The sequence below is a fragment of the Lottia gigantea genome, assembly GCF_000327385.1.
Source record: "Lottia gigantea unplaced genomic scaffold LOTGIsca_37, whole genome shotgun sequence".
Classification (NCBI taxonomy): domain Eukaryota; kingdom Metazoa; phylum Mollusca; class Gastropoda; family Lottiidae; genus Lottia; species Lottia gigantea.
Window position 1 is genome coordinate 258,235 of NW_008709259.1, and position 18,194 is coordinate 276,428.

General features: G+C 34.2%; 3 protein-coding genes across 3 annotated transcripts; 1 reads left to right on the plus strand and 2 right to left on the minus strand.

Annotated features, from left to right (window-relative positions):
• Positions 1-1,305: 1,305 nt before the first annotated feature.
• On the minus strand, positions 1,306-3,353 carry LOTGIDRAFT_162953 (hypothetical protein; the record flags this gene model as incomplete). The annotated part of the gene is made up of 4 exons (XM_009059014.1): positions 1,306-1,516; positions 1,931-2,025; positions 2,546-2,641; positions 3,297-3,353. The coding sequence occupies 4 exons, from the start codon at positions 3,351-3,353 to the stop codon at positions 1,306-1,308; spliced, it is 459 nt and encodes a 152-aa protein (XP_009057262.1).
• A 1,992-nt stretch (positions 3,354-5,345) lies between these two features.
• On the minus strand, positions 5,346-12,987 carry LOTGIDRAFT_233261 (hypothetical protein; the record flags this gene model as incomplete). Its single annotated transcript, XM_009059015.1, has 5 exons — positions 5,346-6,189; positions 7,707-7,801; positions 9,185-9,280; positions 12,226-12,321; positions 12,931-12,987. The coding sequence occupies 5 exons, from the start codon at positions 12,985-12,987 to the stop codon at positions 5,979-5,981; spliced, it is 555 nt and encodes a 184-aa protein (XP_009057263.1). The 3' UTR covers positions 5,346-5,978.
• A 1,586-nt stretch (positions 12,988-14,573) lies between these two features.
• LOTGIDRAFT_121608 (hypothetical protein) lies at positions 14,574-17,992 on the plus strand (the record flags this gene model as incomplete). Its single annotated transcript, XM_009059016.1, has 7 exons — positions 14,574-14,643; positions 14,849-14,916; positions 15,702-15,785; positions 16,201-16,278; positions 16,656-16,782; positions 17,224-17,326; positions 17,869-17,992. 7 exons carry the CDS (start codon positions 14,574-14,576, stop codon positions 17,990-17,992), a joined length of 654 nt encoding a protein of 217 aa, XP_009057264.1.
• Between the last annotated feature and the right edge of the window lie 202 nt (positions 17,993-18,194).

Here is an 18,194-nt window from a genome sequence, read left to right on the forward strand (position 1 = left end):
TTGTTATCTCTCAAATTGAATGGAAGATTTTTTTACAAAAGGATAGGAAAGGGTAAACTCTCTCTATAAAATTGGCTACCAATTTCCCAGGTTTCAATCACAAAAAAAAATGTGTGGTGGCCCATGAACTAAGTGCTCTCTGCATTCTGAGACTCCTCTGTAAGTCAGTTTAATGCCTGTTAATGTAAGATTAAAAAATTTTGAGTCTGTGATATATAATATTGTCCTTTGGCTGCAGCATAAGTTGTGAAACGGTTCTATATTGTGTGTAGTAGAGTACTTAAACTTATACTACTGACAGGCATTGTATACAGCTCTATAGACAAAAATATGCCTTATTACTTATCCTTTATTCAAAAGTCAGGAGGTCAAGGAATCGGACATATTAGAAAAGAAGAACAAAGACAGAGGCTACTTGTTTGCAGAGAGCCGTTTCTACCTTTTGAAATCCAATAAAAGTGACCTATTAAATAATATACTTTGCAAATTTTTTCAAAACCATATACATATCCAAATTCTAAGCATTGAATATCACAGTTCTAAAGCATTGAATATCACTGTTCTAGAGCATTGAATATCACAGTTCTAAACCATTGAATATATCACAGTTCTAAAGCATTGAATATCACTGTTCTAGAGCATTGAATATCACAGTTCTAAACCATTGAATATATCACAGTTCTAAAGCATTGAATATCACAGTTCTAAAGTATTGAATATCACAATTCTAAGGCATTGAATAATACAGTTCTAAAGCATTGAATATCACAGTTCTAGAGCATTGAATATCACAGTTCTAAAGCATTGAATATCACAGTTCTAGAGCATTGAATATCACAGTTCTAAAGGATTGAATAATACAGTTCTGAAGCATTGAATATCACAGTTCTAAAGCATTGAATAATACAGTTCTAGAGCATTGAATATATCACAGTTCTAAAACATTGAATATCGCAGTTCTAAAGCATTGAATAATACAGTTCTGAAGTATTGAATATCACAGTTCTAAAGCATTGAATAATACAGTTCTGAAGTATTGAATATCACAGTTCTAAAGCATTGAATACCACAGTTCTAAAGTATTGAATAATACAGTTCTGAAGCATTGAATATCACAGTTTTAAAGCATTGTATATCACAGTTTTAAAGCATTGAATATATCACAGTTCTAAAGTATTGAATATCACAGTTCTAAAGCATTGAATATATTATAAAATATTTTTAGAAATCTTTGGAGAAGATATAGATCAAAGTTCATTATGTTATATCTAATACACCATAATTCTGTTTTAGAAATTTCTGCAGTCAGTCTGTGATTATTTTTTCCAAAACATTAACGAACTGCTTATAATTGATTTTATTCAAATCGTCTGCATTAAGATGTTTGAAAGTATTTTCAATTTCTGTCTCCGTAATTTCAGATTTCTCTCGAGCAATATTCTCGATCACTTTGTGGCTCAAGAAGCCTGCACCACCGGAATCACAACCTGTCAGCTCCCGATTTAGTTTGGCAACCCTAGAAAAATAGTAGGAGAATCAAGGTCAACATATTTTGAGTTATCCAGCATACCTTTGAATTCGGTCAACGGCAAAAATCCCTATGATCTTAAATTGCATTTAAATCAGATAAAGATGTAGATAAATCCGATTAAAATAATGAAATGAAAGGAGTTTTACGTCATTCTTTTCTGCACTATGTGGGCTAATGAAGACAGGAAACGCCATGCAGAGTGCAATGAGGGAAATTTTGCGAGGACAGTGGCTTTAGCCTGCTCTCTTTCGATTTCCAACTGGGATCTTTAACGTGCACATACCACGGGACCTCGGTTTATTGTCCCATCCGAGTATATAGCCCAATCAGTGCCGAAAATGGGTAAGCCTTCGTGCATTTTTTATTTTACAGATCTTGATTCAAAAATCAAATGCTTACCGTCTTTTACCAGGTCTTAAAGAGTGCATGCCAGTAATAAATTCATCTAGTGTTATCTTCCAATCACAATTTAAATCCATCTCGATAAATGTTTCCTATAAAAAGAAATGCAATATAATGAATGGAGTTTTACGTCCTACTTGCCTATAAAAAGATAAAACAAATATTTGTGTGATAAAACCATCGTCGTATGTCAGTCGTATAAAACAGTATATTTTCTCAATTGGTAATCAAGTGGCGGTGCCAGTCTCCCTAGATTAGGGCTACAAATAAGAGGGCAGACTGACTCTACGGGGGGGACACCAACAGTACTGTCGAGACTGATTTCAAAATGCGACATGTCTGTGGAGGCTTCATAGTCGACTGGCGTCTGATAGGGTTCAAAAATTTTCGAAAAATTGAATTGATTTAGTGTTTTCACTCCCTGGGGGTGTGGGACTAGGGTATCACAAGGGTGATCACATCAGTCTTTTATTTGAGATTGGAGTGGGTTGAGGTCAGGACCTTGCCAGCCTCAGCGCCCAGGGGCCTAAACTTAGCTCTCGATTGGCACACATCTTCTTACATTTCAGAGCACACATCCGTACATGATGGTTTGGTTATCATGAAACCTACCGCCCATTCTTTTTGGGCAAGATTTATGCCACACCGTTTGATCACTGACGTCAGTTCATCTAAACTTAAATAGCCATCTTTGTTTTTATCAGCCGCCTGCAAATTGAATCACAGATTAAAGCTATAGGGAATGTCCGAGCCTAATATTAGCCTTAAAGTACGAAAGGTTTAGTACACTCTTTTGTTCTCCATTAAAATTGAAGATAACAAGCATCATATATCAAAGTGGTGGAGCGGACCCATTTGGTACTTGTGTTTGGAAATACTACTTAAAGGGACAGATTTGCCATTTATTTTCTGGGGTTGATTTGGGTCATGAATATATGTAAATAGTCTTCAGATGTACTAGAGATGTACGAAAATCGCATAATTACTTCAAAAATACCTCAAACTGGGAATCTTACTTTCTATATAATAATGTCTTTGCTATCTATGGTAGAGTCTCAAGAAAAGACGAGTCGTCTTTATAACTTTCAAACGCGTATAATTCTGGACATACGTGGATTTGAAGGTTCAAATTCCGACGGTGAACTATGAACACTATTACTGATGAAATCCTGAATAGCGTCACCGAGTAAAACTTGAAGAGAAATTTAATGTCTCCAGATCTATACTTAGTGAAGTAACCCTTAAAATAAAAGAAACTATCTAGAAATTGCATCTACATTAGATTGGAAAATCATAGAATTTTTCAAACTTTAGTCAACTGATACCATAGTCTTTCAGATCTAAACGCAAAAATTTACATTACCTCAAAAAAGGCAGAATAAATAGCTCTTTCCAAATCGGACAGTATGTTTTCTGCCATTTTACGTAGTACTAATCTGCGCAGAACTCGTTGATTATATAAACATAGGTCTCCTAGTTTTATTGTTTACGAATATTAAAGCAGAAAAGTAAATAAATATGAGAAGAGATAATGAAATTAATATCTCATGTCGATTGTCGGGACCTTTAAGTGTTTTGCCCCGTAAGTATTTCAAGGCAATGTTTAATCTACTTTAATCTACTTACAGCTCCAGATTAAGGATTTACGGATAACGACTTATTGAGCTTACATGGATTCAGATAGTGATAGATTTTCACACAGAAATAACGAACCAGCTCAGATTTGGGATTCAATAATCTCCATGAAATATTAAAGGAATACTACTTCTTAGGGATCTTCCTCTTATGCTGTAATAGCCACGTTTCTTGTTTTTTGAATATAGCGGTTTGATTGGCTGCAAAATTACATTTTGGGGGTCGAGGAATCCAATGGTTTGTGTTTGTTGTTTGTGACAGAAACTGCCACCATCTTGAATTTCAAAATAACGACCATCAAAAATCCATAATGGTCGATATTTCTAGATTTATATCATCTATAAACCCGTTCTTGGTTGCTCTAATTGTATATTTTAGTTGCCAAGGAACGCAATGATTTATATTTCAAGTACCAACAACCGCCGCCATGTTGAATTTCAAAATGGCGACTATCAAAAATCTAAGAGTGTCTGGGTCTAAGTCAGCTGTAATAAACCTGTTTTGTACATTTTGGAGGTTGGTTGGTTGGTAGATGACAAGTTAACGTTCGCTTCAAGCGGATGCTGATATCGCAAACTAGGTAGTTGTTGGTAGTCGTAGTAGTTGGGCACATTTTGAAGAAAGGGATGCATGGCATCTGTTGTATGAACCATGACCCAATGTCGGCATCCTAATGTGTGCATGGAGCTAATGTCTTCAAGAGTTAAGTGGCTACCAAAGATTTGGCTGGTGTATCAAAGCATAGTACCAGCTGTCCAGACAAGAAGCTCTTCTTTATTTTCACCACCACAAAGAAAGTTCTACCAGTTTCCTGGTAGCACAGCAGTGAAATATATTCAGATTCTTTCCCCCCGTTGATGTAGCGATCCTACACTAGTTCAAAACGAGATCAATGCTATCCTTCTTGGGTAAGTGCTGGAGGGTAGCCTGGGTGTTTGAAGCACTGATCCAGATCATTAAACTTTGTTTTGCTTGATTTGTTTGTTCGTGGCGATGTACTATGGTCGTCTCCTGCGCAGATTGAACAATAAATGAGCAAAGCACGATGTCACAGGTGAAAGCACGCACGCTTTAATGTAAAGAAATAACAACAAAATATTAGGGGAAGCACATACTACGGAAGGACAATATGGACTGCTATTTAGCCGCAGATATCTTTGTATTAAATATGTCTTATTACTTATCCTTTATTAAAGTCAGGAAGTCAATGAATCCGACATGTCCACGTACGTGAATCATTCAAGATGGAAAAGGAAAACAAAGACAGATTCCACTTAAGTTTGCAGAGAGTAGTTTCTATCTAATGAAATCCAATAAAGATAGCTTGCCAGGCAAGGTAATATACGCCCGCTGTCAGCTCAGAATTTATATAAATATATTTGGCAGTACAGTAACAATTACCAGTATGAAATATTCAACCTTCAGGCATACGGTTCTTTGGAACTTTTTGAGGTGATACTGAATAATATTACCAAGTTTCATCAAAATCTGTCAAGAATTGGGCCTTCTAGAGTGTTTACAGGCTAAAACTTGAACGCGTTTTTAAGAACAAGGGCAATAACTCATACTCATAACTCATAACTCATTTCAATTTTTCTGATTTTCAACAGGGTTCATCCTTGGGTGATTTCGAAGAACTATACCAAGTTCCGTCTAAATCCGCCAATAATTGTGCCTTGTACTAGTAGAGTGTTTACGAGCAATTGTGGTCGGACGGACACGGATGACGGCTATACACGCACCCCATTTCATTTGGGCGTATAAAAATGACCTGAATAGTATACTTTGCATATTGAAAATCACAGTTCTACAGAATTGAATATCACAGTTCTAAAGCATTGAATATCGCAGTTCTAAAGCATTGAATACCACAATTCTAAAGCATTGAATATCACAGTTCTAAAGCATATCACAGTTCTTAAACATTAATATCACAGTTCTTAAGCATTGAATACCACAGTTCTAAAGCATTGAATATCACAGTTCTAAGGCATTGACTATCACAGTTCTAAACCATTGAATATCACAGTTCTAAACCATTGAACATCACAGTTCTAAAGCATTGAATAACACAGTTCTAAAGCATTGAATATCACAGTTCTTAAACATTGAAGAACACAGTTCTAAAGCATTGAATATCACAGTTCTAAGGCATTGACTATCACAGTTCTTAAACATTGAAGAACACAGTTCTAAAGCATTGAATATCACAGTTCTAAAGCATTGAATATCACAGTTCTAAAGCATTGAATAACACAGTTCTAAAGCATTGAATAACACAGTTCTAAAGCATTGAATAACACACTTCTAATGCATTGAATATCAGCTACTGAATATATCTTTAAATGATTGAATATATGTCACAATAATTCATAAATATCTAATACCACATTATGCTGTTATTCTGCAGTCAGTCTGTGATTTTCTTTTCCAAAACATTAATGAACTGCTTATAATTGATTTTATTCAAATCGGACGCATCTAAATCTTTGAAAGTGTTTTCTATTTCTTTTTCAGTAATATCAGATTTGTCTCGAGCAATATTGCTGATCATTCTGTAGCTCAGGAAACCCATACCACCCTTATCACATTCTGTCAACTCACGGTTTAGTTTGGCAACTCTGGAAAATAAATAATCAAAATCGACAAGACTGATAAGTCAAAAGATATCTCGCAATGACAGGTGAAATGTGTACTCTTTATAAGTTCAGAAATACTAGTGCGGTATACCATCTTTAATTTTAATTTGGTCAAGGGAATTACAATTCCTTAGATTTTGGAATTGCTTTAATCAGATAAAGCTGCATCTAAATCAGATGGACTTAGAGTGCAGCCAAATTGCTGAAGCTGTATTTTAATCTGATGAAACATTATCTGATCCTACTAGATGTACTAAAATCAATTGAAGCTGTATTCTAATCAATTGAAGCTGCATACTAATCAATTGAAGCTGCACCCTAATCAATTGAAGTTACGTCCTTATCAATTGAAGCTTCATCCTAGTCAATTGAAGATGCATCTTAATCAATTGAAGCAGCATATTAATCAATTGAAGCTGCACTCTAATCAATTGAAGCTACGTCCTAATCAATTGAAGCTGCATCCTAATCAATTGAAGCTGCATCCTAATCCATTGAAGATGCATCCTAATCAATTGAACAATTGAAGCTGCATATTAATCATTTGAAGCTGCACCCTATTCAATTGAAGATACGCCCTAATCAATTGAAGCTGCATCCTAATAAATTGAAGTTGCATCCTAATCCATTGAAGATGCATCCTAATCGATTGAAGTTGCATATTAATCAATTGAAGCTGCACTCTAATCAATTGAAGCTACGTCCTCATCAATTGAAGCTACGTCCTAATCAATTGAAGCTGCACTCTAATCAATTGAAGCTACGTCCTCATCAATTGAAGCTACATCCTAATCAATTGAAGCTACATCCTAATCAATTGAAGCTGCATATTACTCAATTGAAGCTGCACTCCAATCAATTGAAGCTGTATCCTAATCAATTGAAGCTGCATATTACTCAATTGAAGCTGCACTCCAATCAATTGAAGCTGTATCCTAATCAATTGAAGCTGCATATTACTCAATTGAAGCTGCATCCTAATCAAATGAAGCTGCATCCTAATCAACTGAAGCTGCACCATAATCAAATGAAGCTACGTCCTAAACAATTGAAGCTGCATCCTCATCAATTGAAGCTGCATCCTAATCAATTGAAGCTGCATCATAATCAATTGAAGCTGCATCCTAATCAATTGAAGCTGCATCATAATCAATTGAAGCTGCACCATAATCAAATGAAGCTGCATCTTAATCAGATGATGATGCATTCTAATCAGAGCAGTATATAAAATCAGAGGATGCTGTGTCTTGAAGTTGCATCCAAATCAGATGCAGTTAGAAGTTGGATCTGAACGAGATCAAGATCGGCTGAAATTATATTCCTCTTAATTAGACGGAAATTATTTAGGCTACTTTTCATTCAGAACATCAGATCGCTTTTACTGTTGCAACAGGTTGCAATGTCATTTAATTCGAGACCAAAATATACTATTAACTTCTTTTATAAATCTTGATTTGCGTTCACCTGATTTTGGCTGATACAAAAAATCAAATGCTTACCGTCTTTTACCAGGTCTTAAAGAATGCATGCCAGTAATAAATTCATCTAGTGTTATCTTCCAATCACAATTTAAATCCATCTCGATAAATGTTTCCTATAAGAACAAACCAATTGATGTTAAAGTCCATTCGAGCAACCGAACATCGTAGCACCCTAGCCGCCTAATAGACAAGATCATCGTCGTGTCGTGTAGCCTTCATGTTACCATAAAAGGTAAAATTAAGTTATATTTTCGGAAGTATTATAATGAAGAGACGATGAGTTAATTTGAGATCGTAATTAAGTCATAATTAGTCATGAAACGACTTTTAGGGGTAGATATCACATTAAAGAACCTAACAAAATATTTATGGCGCTGTATTTGGTTCAAAATAGGATCCAGATCTGATTGTATAAATTCTTAAAATCGCGTGGTCATGACTAATGAAATGACTAATCTTATAAGATTGAAGTATTTTTACGTGTTTTATCTCCTATCTTATTTACTTTTTTCAATTTGAGTCTTCTAGAACCTAATTCTCCACTGGATCGTATACACGGAGTTATCTTTTCTTGGGGTAATTTATTTCTCATTAAAAACACGAATAATAATGATATGCATAAAATGTCATGTGACCTAATTTAATTTCCTTAACATTCAAGGTTACGATTCAGCAAATACGATCCAGTGGAGAAGTTGTAAAGATCACGATTCAGCGAAAACGATTCAGTGAAGAAAGTCGAAAGATTACGATTCAGCGAAAAATGATATATGTATTATCGAAGTGGGATGGGAAGCAAAGGTCTTAATTCATACCTCATTTCATTAGTATATATTAAAATTATGACTGGATATCTGTGCCTTTAATTAGACGCATAACTAAGAAGGTTTATACGAGTTAATGTGTTCGAAGATCATAGAGTTTGAATCCATGTAAATCCTTCCGCATTAATTAAAACTTCATCGTTTCATTCCTTCAATTTTGCATGCATGTGGACATAAGAATAAGTTCTACTTGTCCAACTCCAGTAGGGACACAGGCTGAAATTCTGAGTAACAATAGCATGTTGCTTAAGGTTTTTCTATATTGCTCTACAATTGATGTATTGAGCACTATTTTAACAGTGACAATATTTTATTGCATTTTACAAATATATTTATTAATATTGAAAAACTGAAAGGCCCCAAATTCAACTTTCGACTAGCACACATAATTTTATAGTTAAATGCCCATCCTTCAATGAATGGAGTAGTCTACTTATATCACGTGATGACGTTCGTGTGACAAAGCACGTACATCAACACTGCTCGAGATGTCTTGTTATGATGAAACCAAAAATGTGATATAGTAGAGAGATACATGGCGTGATTGAACTACAGTAGCTGGCATTGAATAGAAACGTTGTGGTATACAGCTCCCATTTCAACTGGAAATTTTTATTATATTTTGGGTTAGGTCACTCATCTTTAACATACTTTGATTATCTTGAAACCTACCGCAAGTTCTTTTTGGGTTAGAGTCATGCCACACATTTTGACGACGGACGCCAATTCATCTATACTTAAATGGCCATCTTTGTTTTTATCAGCCGCCTGCAAAATGAATCGCTGATTTAAGCTATAAGGAATGGTATTCTGTTACTACATTCCAAGAGTCCAACAGTGCACAATTCTATAAGTTTGCCTGAATGATTATGCCAATAGCATCATCGAATAAAACTTGAATCAAAGAGAATGTTCTCAGAGGTAGAACGAGTGAAGTAAGCTATAGAATTAAACTATACAGAACAGCGTCTAACATTGTAAATTTCAAATTTTGATACTGACGTCTTAAAAATCTAACTGAAAGTATTAACATTACCTCAAAAAAGGAAGAATAAATAGCTCTTTCCAAACCAGACAGAACAATTTTTGCCATTTTACGCAGAAAAAAGAAAGAAACAACTATGTTTTAGAAGGATAACAACTTTGGTTCACAGTATTGTTAATATGCGCACAACTGACTGATTATTTAGACAAAGATTAATTCAACTTCCTAGTTTTACTGTTAAATATTAAAAGTAAATAAATATGAGAAGAGATAAGAAAATGTATACCTCATGTAGAGAATTTAAGGGTTTTGCCCCGTGCATATTTCATTTAAAGTGACAGCTGCAACATTCCAGGATTGATTTGGACCTTGAATATTATGTCTTCAGAACTACTAAAACTGTATGAAAATCGCACAATTCCTTCAAATAAAATTTTTATTTACTTCGTTCACAAGCTTATCTTCTCTCTGAAATTTCGTCACAGCCGTGCATAGACGACGTTTACAGGATGATTGCGTTTACTGTATACACATGACGTCATCAACGAATATTCAAAATAAAAAGTCTCTTAAAATGACGACTCGTTAAAGTAACTCACAAACATAGATAATTGTAGATACACTTGGATTTGAAGGCTCAAATTTCGACGGTAGCTGTAAATATTATTACTGATTAGTTTAGCGGAACAATTCACTTTTCTGAGACCAAGGTATGATTAACTCCCGGAAATGCCTTAAAGTCCCTTTAAAGTTGCAGTGTACAATATATACGATAAATATAATCTAGAACATTTATATATTCATATATATATCAGTTTGAGATTCAATAATTCCAACAAAATATATATAAAAAAGAATCGAGTTGTAAAAGCGGACATTAGTATTAGATTTACATGGATTCAATCGCGCCTTTCCTTATGTTACATGACTTTTTCGATTTTGGCAAGTGGCAAGACTTTCAATATTCTTACATTACATTACTCTGAGCATAGATTGTAGAAAGATGTTTCAGGGTAGCTTATCCAAAACATATTACATCTTATCTGATATTCTCAGTTCCAACTCCTTTGCCATTAACAGCTAAGTTAAGGAATTCGAAAGGACACGCTGATGTTGATGGTTTAAATATTAAGTAAATGTTACAGAGACTAATATGAAGGTGATGCTTGAATTTCTGTGAATATATAACAATATCGACTTAAAACATATTTGACATTGCAGGATCCTGAAACCAATTGCATTAAACGCCTGAAGCTGTCGGTGCGTCTACTAGATTAAACGACGAAATTTATAAAAACCATAATCTGGTGTGGCGAATGTAAATTTCCACACGAAGTCTTATTAAATAACAACTGCCAATAGCCACGTGCAAGATCAATAGTACACAATATTAAAACACCGGAAGAGATTATCCAATGTTTTATCCGCTCTTGGAAGCGAATGGGTATCTCTAAGAGGTACTTCATTACAATTTCGAAAGTCTATGAAAATTTGAAATATTGGATCTGACTTTCGGGCAAGAACGATTGGAAATTGCCACGGACTGTCTGACTTTTCTATGATATCTTTCTGTTCGCACAACAGTACCCCTAGGCATTTTATAGCTAATATTATAGCTATTATTTCAGCTGTACACCAGCCGACAACTGTCTGAATAGGCCTATCTATCACAGGTCGGAATAGAGGCGGGTATTTCGGTCCAGAGTTCCCTAATGTAGGCTTTCAAAAAGATTTGTTGTCTGTCGTCACTTATTTTAAATGCTATTTCAGCTAATTCTTTACGTAATTGCTCAACTTCTTATTTAAACATAGTAAATATCATATATCAACAATAATGAGGAATATTTGAAATACAAGTTGACAACTTACAATAGGTTAATACAATATTATATACTGTTAAACAACAATATCTTATCTAAATAATAACTACCTTCAACCTAATAACTTAACAGCAATATATGATATACATTGAATTCATTAAACAATGTTTCCAATAACATCTTTAGCATATCAATTTACAGGTCGCTTAACCTGTTTAGATTGTGTTAGATAAAGAAAAAGGTACAGTCTTTTGACTGTTATAATGCCTTTTAAAATAATGCGTACTACAATGAATTATAAATATATAACATTTTTAATATGGCATTTTCAAGTACAATCGAATTTGTGAAAGGATCTTTCTATGTTGACATAATTTATGTAGTTGCCCATATGTACGTTCTCATTCAAAATAAAACATGAAAGCGCTTTATAAAAATAATTTTGATTCAATTCATCTACAATTTATTGATTTGTTACAGGTACTGTTACTGGTTGACTGTAACATGTTATTAAAATTAAATAAAACGGAACACAATTTTATGATATACTACTCCTTAGCTTTATTGAACACAATGTTTCAACAATTTACATTGTCAGCACAAGGCGAATTAAGGTGGTATGAGTAGTATACCATCAAATTGTGTCCCCTTTTTCAATGCAAGTGATCTCTACCCCTAAAGGATGCTGTTGCATCTTTGGTAGAATCTGCTGTGGTCTAGTCCGGAGCATCCACCTCTCGAAAACTGCCAAAATATCTTTCAGAGGCTGACTTAGAGGTAGATGTTTCGCTCATGTCAGCCAAGGTTACAAACCATGAAACGTCTTAGTCAAATATGGAAATAATAACGGTATATCCAGTCCTGGATATTATGTATACCCGGATGTATTGCAAATAAATAAAACTTACCGCTATTTCCCCTTGCGTTAAATTCAGGCCGCACATTTTTGTTACGCTCGCCAACTCCTCTATCGATAAATAACCCCTTTTGTTTTTATCAGCCGCCTAGAATAGAATAGAATAAGATTGATCAAGTAGATACATAGACAGTCAAAGCATATTATATTAGAAATCTTTTCAAGATAATTTTTAATAATGCAAATTTTTATATTGCACCTTTAACCTTAAACCCCCTGTTTTATTCAGGAGTGTTTACTTTGTGACTCAAGAGAGATTCATAAATCCAGGGTCGGAGCTAATTAGTTACATTTAAATGCAGGAGGCAGTAATTCAGAGGGGTGGGAAGGAGGGGGGCTACCCGTTTGGATTTTAGACGGTGCTAGTGTGTCATATTTGTATCTTGTATCATGATGTATGCTGCCCAAAAAGGGCGAACAATACAATAAATATCTAGATCTAACATCTAGTCGCGGTGGAGTGTCTGGGGGCCTGCCCATGGGAAATATATCGAATCTAGCCAGGCGGAGAATGCGTCTAACGCAATTTTGGTAGTAAAGTAAAAAAAATGTTTTCAATTTCCCCCTAACTACGCGAATGCACTCTTTTTCATACACCTATACACTGTCCCGTTCTTAAAAAATTACATTCAAATTTTGGCCCATCAATGTATTATAGGCCCCATTGTTTCAATTTAAAAGTAAATGTTTATATTACCTGAAAAAATGCTGTGTATATGGCTTGCTCCAAATTGGATAGTACCGAATGCGCCATTTTAATACGCATTAACAACACTCAAGACTGAATAACCAATAAACCAAACTTCCTGGTCTACAAAACGGTAGTTGATTGCTGAAGGGGCATTACCCTAAAAACCTAGAGGCGCTTTAAAATCTATTTTTATATTATACAATTGTGTAGGGTTATCAAAAGAAATTATTCATTTACAGTACAAGAGAAAAGGGATCGCGTATTCATTCTATATTCAACTACATGTACTTGATTGGTTAATATTGAGTTGAGATTTCCGGCGAAGTAACATATCCGGAAGGGAAATGGAAGAGTGTTGTTTGGTCGCAGTGATGATATGAGTCGCCCACCGCAATCTTTCGGAACGCTGGTGCGGTAGGCCATCCATTTTTTACCCAGTTGCTACGGGTCTGTTGAAGAACAGAACACTCTTTTGGTGTGTCGCGCAAGTTTGTTAGTGCAATTGGGTATTGTACGCTATCGAATACAGCCAATCATCGTATCACGATAACGGGTTTTCACATTGAGGAAGTATGGTGAATGGGGGTTTGACACGATGGCAGCCAATCAGAGGCCTAGGTAGATATTCTGTAGACCAAAAGCCGTGATGGTTACAGTCTTTAAAAGGCTTTATGCTGTGGCGGCGCCAGTGGGCGTACATGGCCTCCAAAGAGTTGCGCATATTCAATTCAGCCTCGACAGTTGACTCAGTCTGTCCCCTATTTGTACCACCAGTCTCAGGAGGCTGGCGCCGCCACTGGTAAAATAATTATACATACTTTGACTTGACAGATTACATTATGCAAGTAAGATAAATATGACATTATACCCCACGCACACATTTAAATGTCGTCAATTAAATAGACTTTATATGTCTATTGTATTTGGGAAATCAAACCCTTTTGGTCTGTTCCACAACTGGAATATCATAATTATAGCGAATCATAATGATGCGAATACAAGACAACTCGGACCTCGTCTGCTCGCACAGTAACGTTTCGAACAACCTATCGCTTGATGCAATAGAACTTTTCGGACTACATCATAATTTATTGTATTGAGTAAAACGAATGCATTCGGTAAAGATGTCAGCTAAGGTGAGACTAAAGGTTTTCCACTTTGTTAGTGGAATTGGTTACACGACATTTCTCTATGCATTGTTCATACAAGTAAGAGAAAGATACACTGATATAGATTGCAATTGAGATAGTGAAATGCGTTGTTATAACTTTGATTTTGTTCTAATATCGTTCCACGTTCAATTGTATTTGCCATTCGGTACACGGAGCAAATTTTGATATGTTCTGTATTGACAATCCGAAATGTCTGAAGGAACGATATACTTACAGCATTTATACTGGTATAGTTTTATTTGATAGCCTTTTTTCAAATTAATGATACATAAACAAGGTGAATTGGTTCTGACATGATTTTACTGTCTTAACAACTAGATATGCAGAATTACAATATACTGGTAACCTATATAATGCCTACTTTTTTCTTGGTATTGAAATATCAACTTCCAAATAGTATGCCCTACTGTGAGTCTTAGATTTTGGGACAAAAGTTTGTATATAATGGAATTATTATTGCAGCTTTGTAAATCTGAAATGTTACTTTTGTTTCAGCCAATACTTTATTCATATTTTAGAAGTTCTTGCTCTTGGAGGGTTAGAATAGGTAAGAATGTCTGATTTTATCCCTTTACAGCCTACAATTAGCTTTTTGACATATTTTATGTTGGGTTACAATGTGGGTGCTGACCACCTTATGTACTTTTCCAGTGTGCATGACAATGATTTGAGGACCCTTTAAAAAGAGGGAGATCTGGATAGAATTTTTTATTCAAGTTTGTTATAAAGATGGTTATTAATTTTTATTTCAGCTCTGAATATAAAAGGTATAGAATATGAGTATAAGGCTGTACATTTATTAAATAATGGAGGAGAGCAGGTAAATAATTATACAATAACCTGAAAGGAACAGGTGTGCTATTTTAGGGGGTTGATTTTAGTCTTGAATATACAGGTACATAAATAGTCTTCAGAAGTACTAGAAATGTAGGAAAATTCCTTTAAAATACTTCAAACTAGGAATTTTACTCACTATTTCTGTATATTCTGTCTTTTCTATATATAACAGAGTATCTTAAATTGACGAATCGTCATTTTACCATTCATACGCAGATGATTCTGGACACACATGGATTTAAAAGCTCAAATTTCGACAATGAGCTGTGGTTACTGATTAGCTCAGCTAAAAATTCCAGTTTCTGAGACTAAAATATGATTGGTCAAAAAAAATGGCCTACCTGTCCCTCTAACCTGTTAATCTAGTTGTTTATGGATTACCTTCTGTCTTCATTATATTCATACTTTTGTCCTTAAATCAAATTTTACCAATTGTTTTTAATGTGAAATGGTATATCAGCTTGAAAAGAGTACTGATTGTTTTAAATTGGCTTTCAATGGATAAGCATAATTATGTTATTAAAGATAAATTTTAATGGAAAAAATCCTATTATCCAGAAATTTCAACTAAAAATGTTCCAAATTTTGATTTTTATTCTGAAAAATTGATATAGATCAGTGAAATTGAGTTCCATCAGCTGTTGAAAGAAATTTTTGACAATAAGTACCAATAAAGCAAAATTTGTGTAACAAATCATTAAAATTACGTACTATTACAACATAATTCCATTACTATGAGTTAGAATCATATGTTGATTCCTGTTTCAGAGATCTGAAGATTATAGTAGTAAAAATCCAATGCAACAAGTTCCTAGTTTAGAAACAAGCAATGGTGATGTTTTAACACAATCTGTAAGTAAGGAAATTTTCATTTTGTCTCTTTACTACCTTTATCCTTATTTTTCTCAAAATGACGTTTTCATAAATCGACTCAAATCTGGATATTAAATTGACTATATCTTCTGAACGGAGAAAGCTATTGAGATGGAATTGGTATCAAAATGTAGCTGATGATGCCAGGAATCCAAATATATTAATACACCAAATGTTACTTAATACCTGGTTTGATGTGCGGGGTCACATATGTAGGCACATTAGAGAAAAAATCAATTTGAATCATGGACAGTCTTGTATATTTTGAGGTGATATACATTATATAGAATGCAATGTGTACCTAACTGGTATGGTTACCTCCCAAGAATATAATACTCTTGTTTTTTGATGATAATAATGTGAATATTAAGAGAGTGCTGATTAATTATTACAGTTACCAATAATGGAATATCTAGAAGAACAGTATCCAAGTCCTTCTTTATTACCTAAAGATAGTATTCAAAGAGCTCAGGTAAGCTAGTTGATAAAAAAAATTGACATTTTGAAAAAAACCTAGCCCAACCAATCCTAGTTGGATATCATAGACTTTGTAAGTAAGTAAGTAAGCCTACCCCTCAAGTATATTTTGGCACCGTGTGAGGCACATTGACATTAAATATCTAGAAATGTCTTGATGGACTCTTTTAAAAAGTGACATTTTATGATTCCATTGATATACCACATCCGAGAGCCATCCAGTTATTCTGTCAATTTCTTAATAAAACAGCTCTAGGTGGATCTAATGAGATGCTTTGAATTGCCAGTTTACCTGAGGAAAAATTTGAGTATTAAGTATTATTTTTTACTACTATATTTACTACCATATATTACTGTTATATTTTTATTCAGATCAGAGCATTAGCAGAAATGATAAATTCTGGTATTCAACCTCTACAGAATTTAACAGTTCTACAATATCTTAAAGAAGATCAGAAAGCAGAATGGTCTAAACATTGGATTCATAACGGATTTGTTGGTATGTAAAACAAGGGCCTTTCAATATCCCTTTTGTTGTCAGTTTTCTTTTCGAGGGCTCTGTGTTAACTCTCTGATTTTTCTTAAATAGTCCCAATTTGCTTGTGAAAGAGTTTGATTTGATCATATTTTTATGAAAATTATCAAATTGTGAAAAGTCATTTGTGGAGAAAGCAACAGAACTTTATAGATTACTTGACTGTCTTGGTTTATCTCCCTTGAAGTTGCTTCTCCAAACAGGAGTAATAAAATGGAATTTTGCATGCAACTATTCTGCACTTTCAATCAGCAATACTCTGTACATTAAGGGATATTTTGCTAGGAGAATAGTAGTAACTCTTGTTATTCTTATTTGATATTTTTAAAAATTATTTTTTTCAGTGGTTGAAATTGTTTGTAGCATGTATGTACTTTATTACTACTATATGTAATATATTTGCAGCTTTAGAAAAAACTTTAGAGAAAACATCAGGAAAATATTGTTTTGGTGATAATATTACATTAGTTGATTGCTGTTTACCTCCCCAAGTCTTTAATGCTAACAGGTAAGTATATTTTACTTGATTTATGAAGGGGCCTGAGTTAGACTAAATACAACCCTTTACCCAACAGGCCCATAATAATTGTCTTTTAGGAAGTATAACTGCTTTGTGTTACCTTTGTTTCTCTTCAAATTTAGCAGTTTGAAGTGGCGTAAAATATGAAATTTATTCCCTATAATTGACCAGTTGTCCCATGTGAAAAATTCGGCTGAATGACATTGAGATTAATCAAATTATTGATAGGGTGAATCAAGAGTGAACTCATTAAATCATGAACTCATCAAAAGCCATGCAGTGTGCAATGAGAGAATAAGAGCTCTCTACTCTTTATTGAATTTTATTCATATAGGTATCTACAACCTTCATGGGTCACAAATTCTTTCAAATTTTACAATTTTTGGTAAAAGAATATTTTTATATACAATTTCTTTTCACAATAGGAAAAACAAATAACTCAAGAAGTTATGAAGAAAGTTTGTTGTTCATGCAATTTACTTAGTTAACCTTTTATGAATTATTCTTATTATTATAATTGAAATTTTCAGGTTTAAGGTAGATATGGCAGAATTTCCAGTCATTTCCAGAATAAATGAAGATTTGGGTAAAATAGAGGCATTTAAACTGGCTCAACCCTCACAGCAACCTGATTGTCCTAGTGATCTGAAATAGATCAAACTGAGGGTCGTGAAATGCCTTTAACCCTTTCAGCGCTAGCTTTGCTTTTATGAAGCTTAAAATCAAGGGTATGTGCCATTCATGTTTCTATATTCCTTGTTCAAAGGGTTAATTGAGAAAATATATTAGGTGGTGAAGGGAATCTTGTTTGTTATGTTAAAGGTGTCATAGGAGGACCAAAAAATTGAAATTTTTA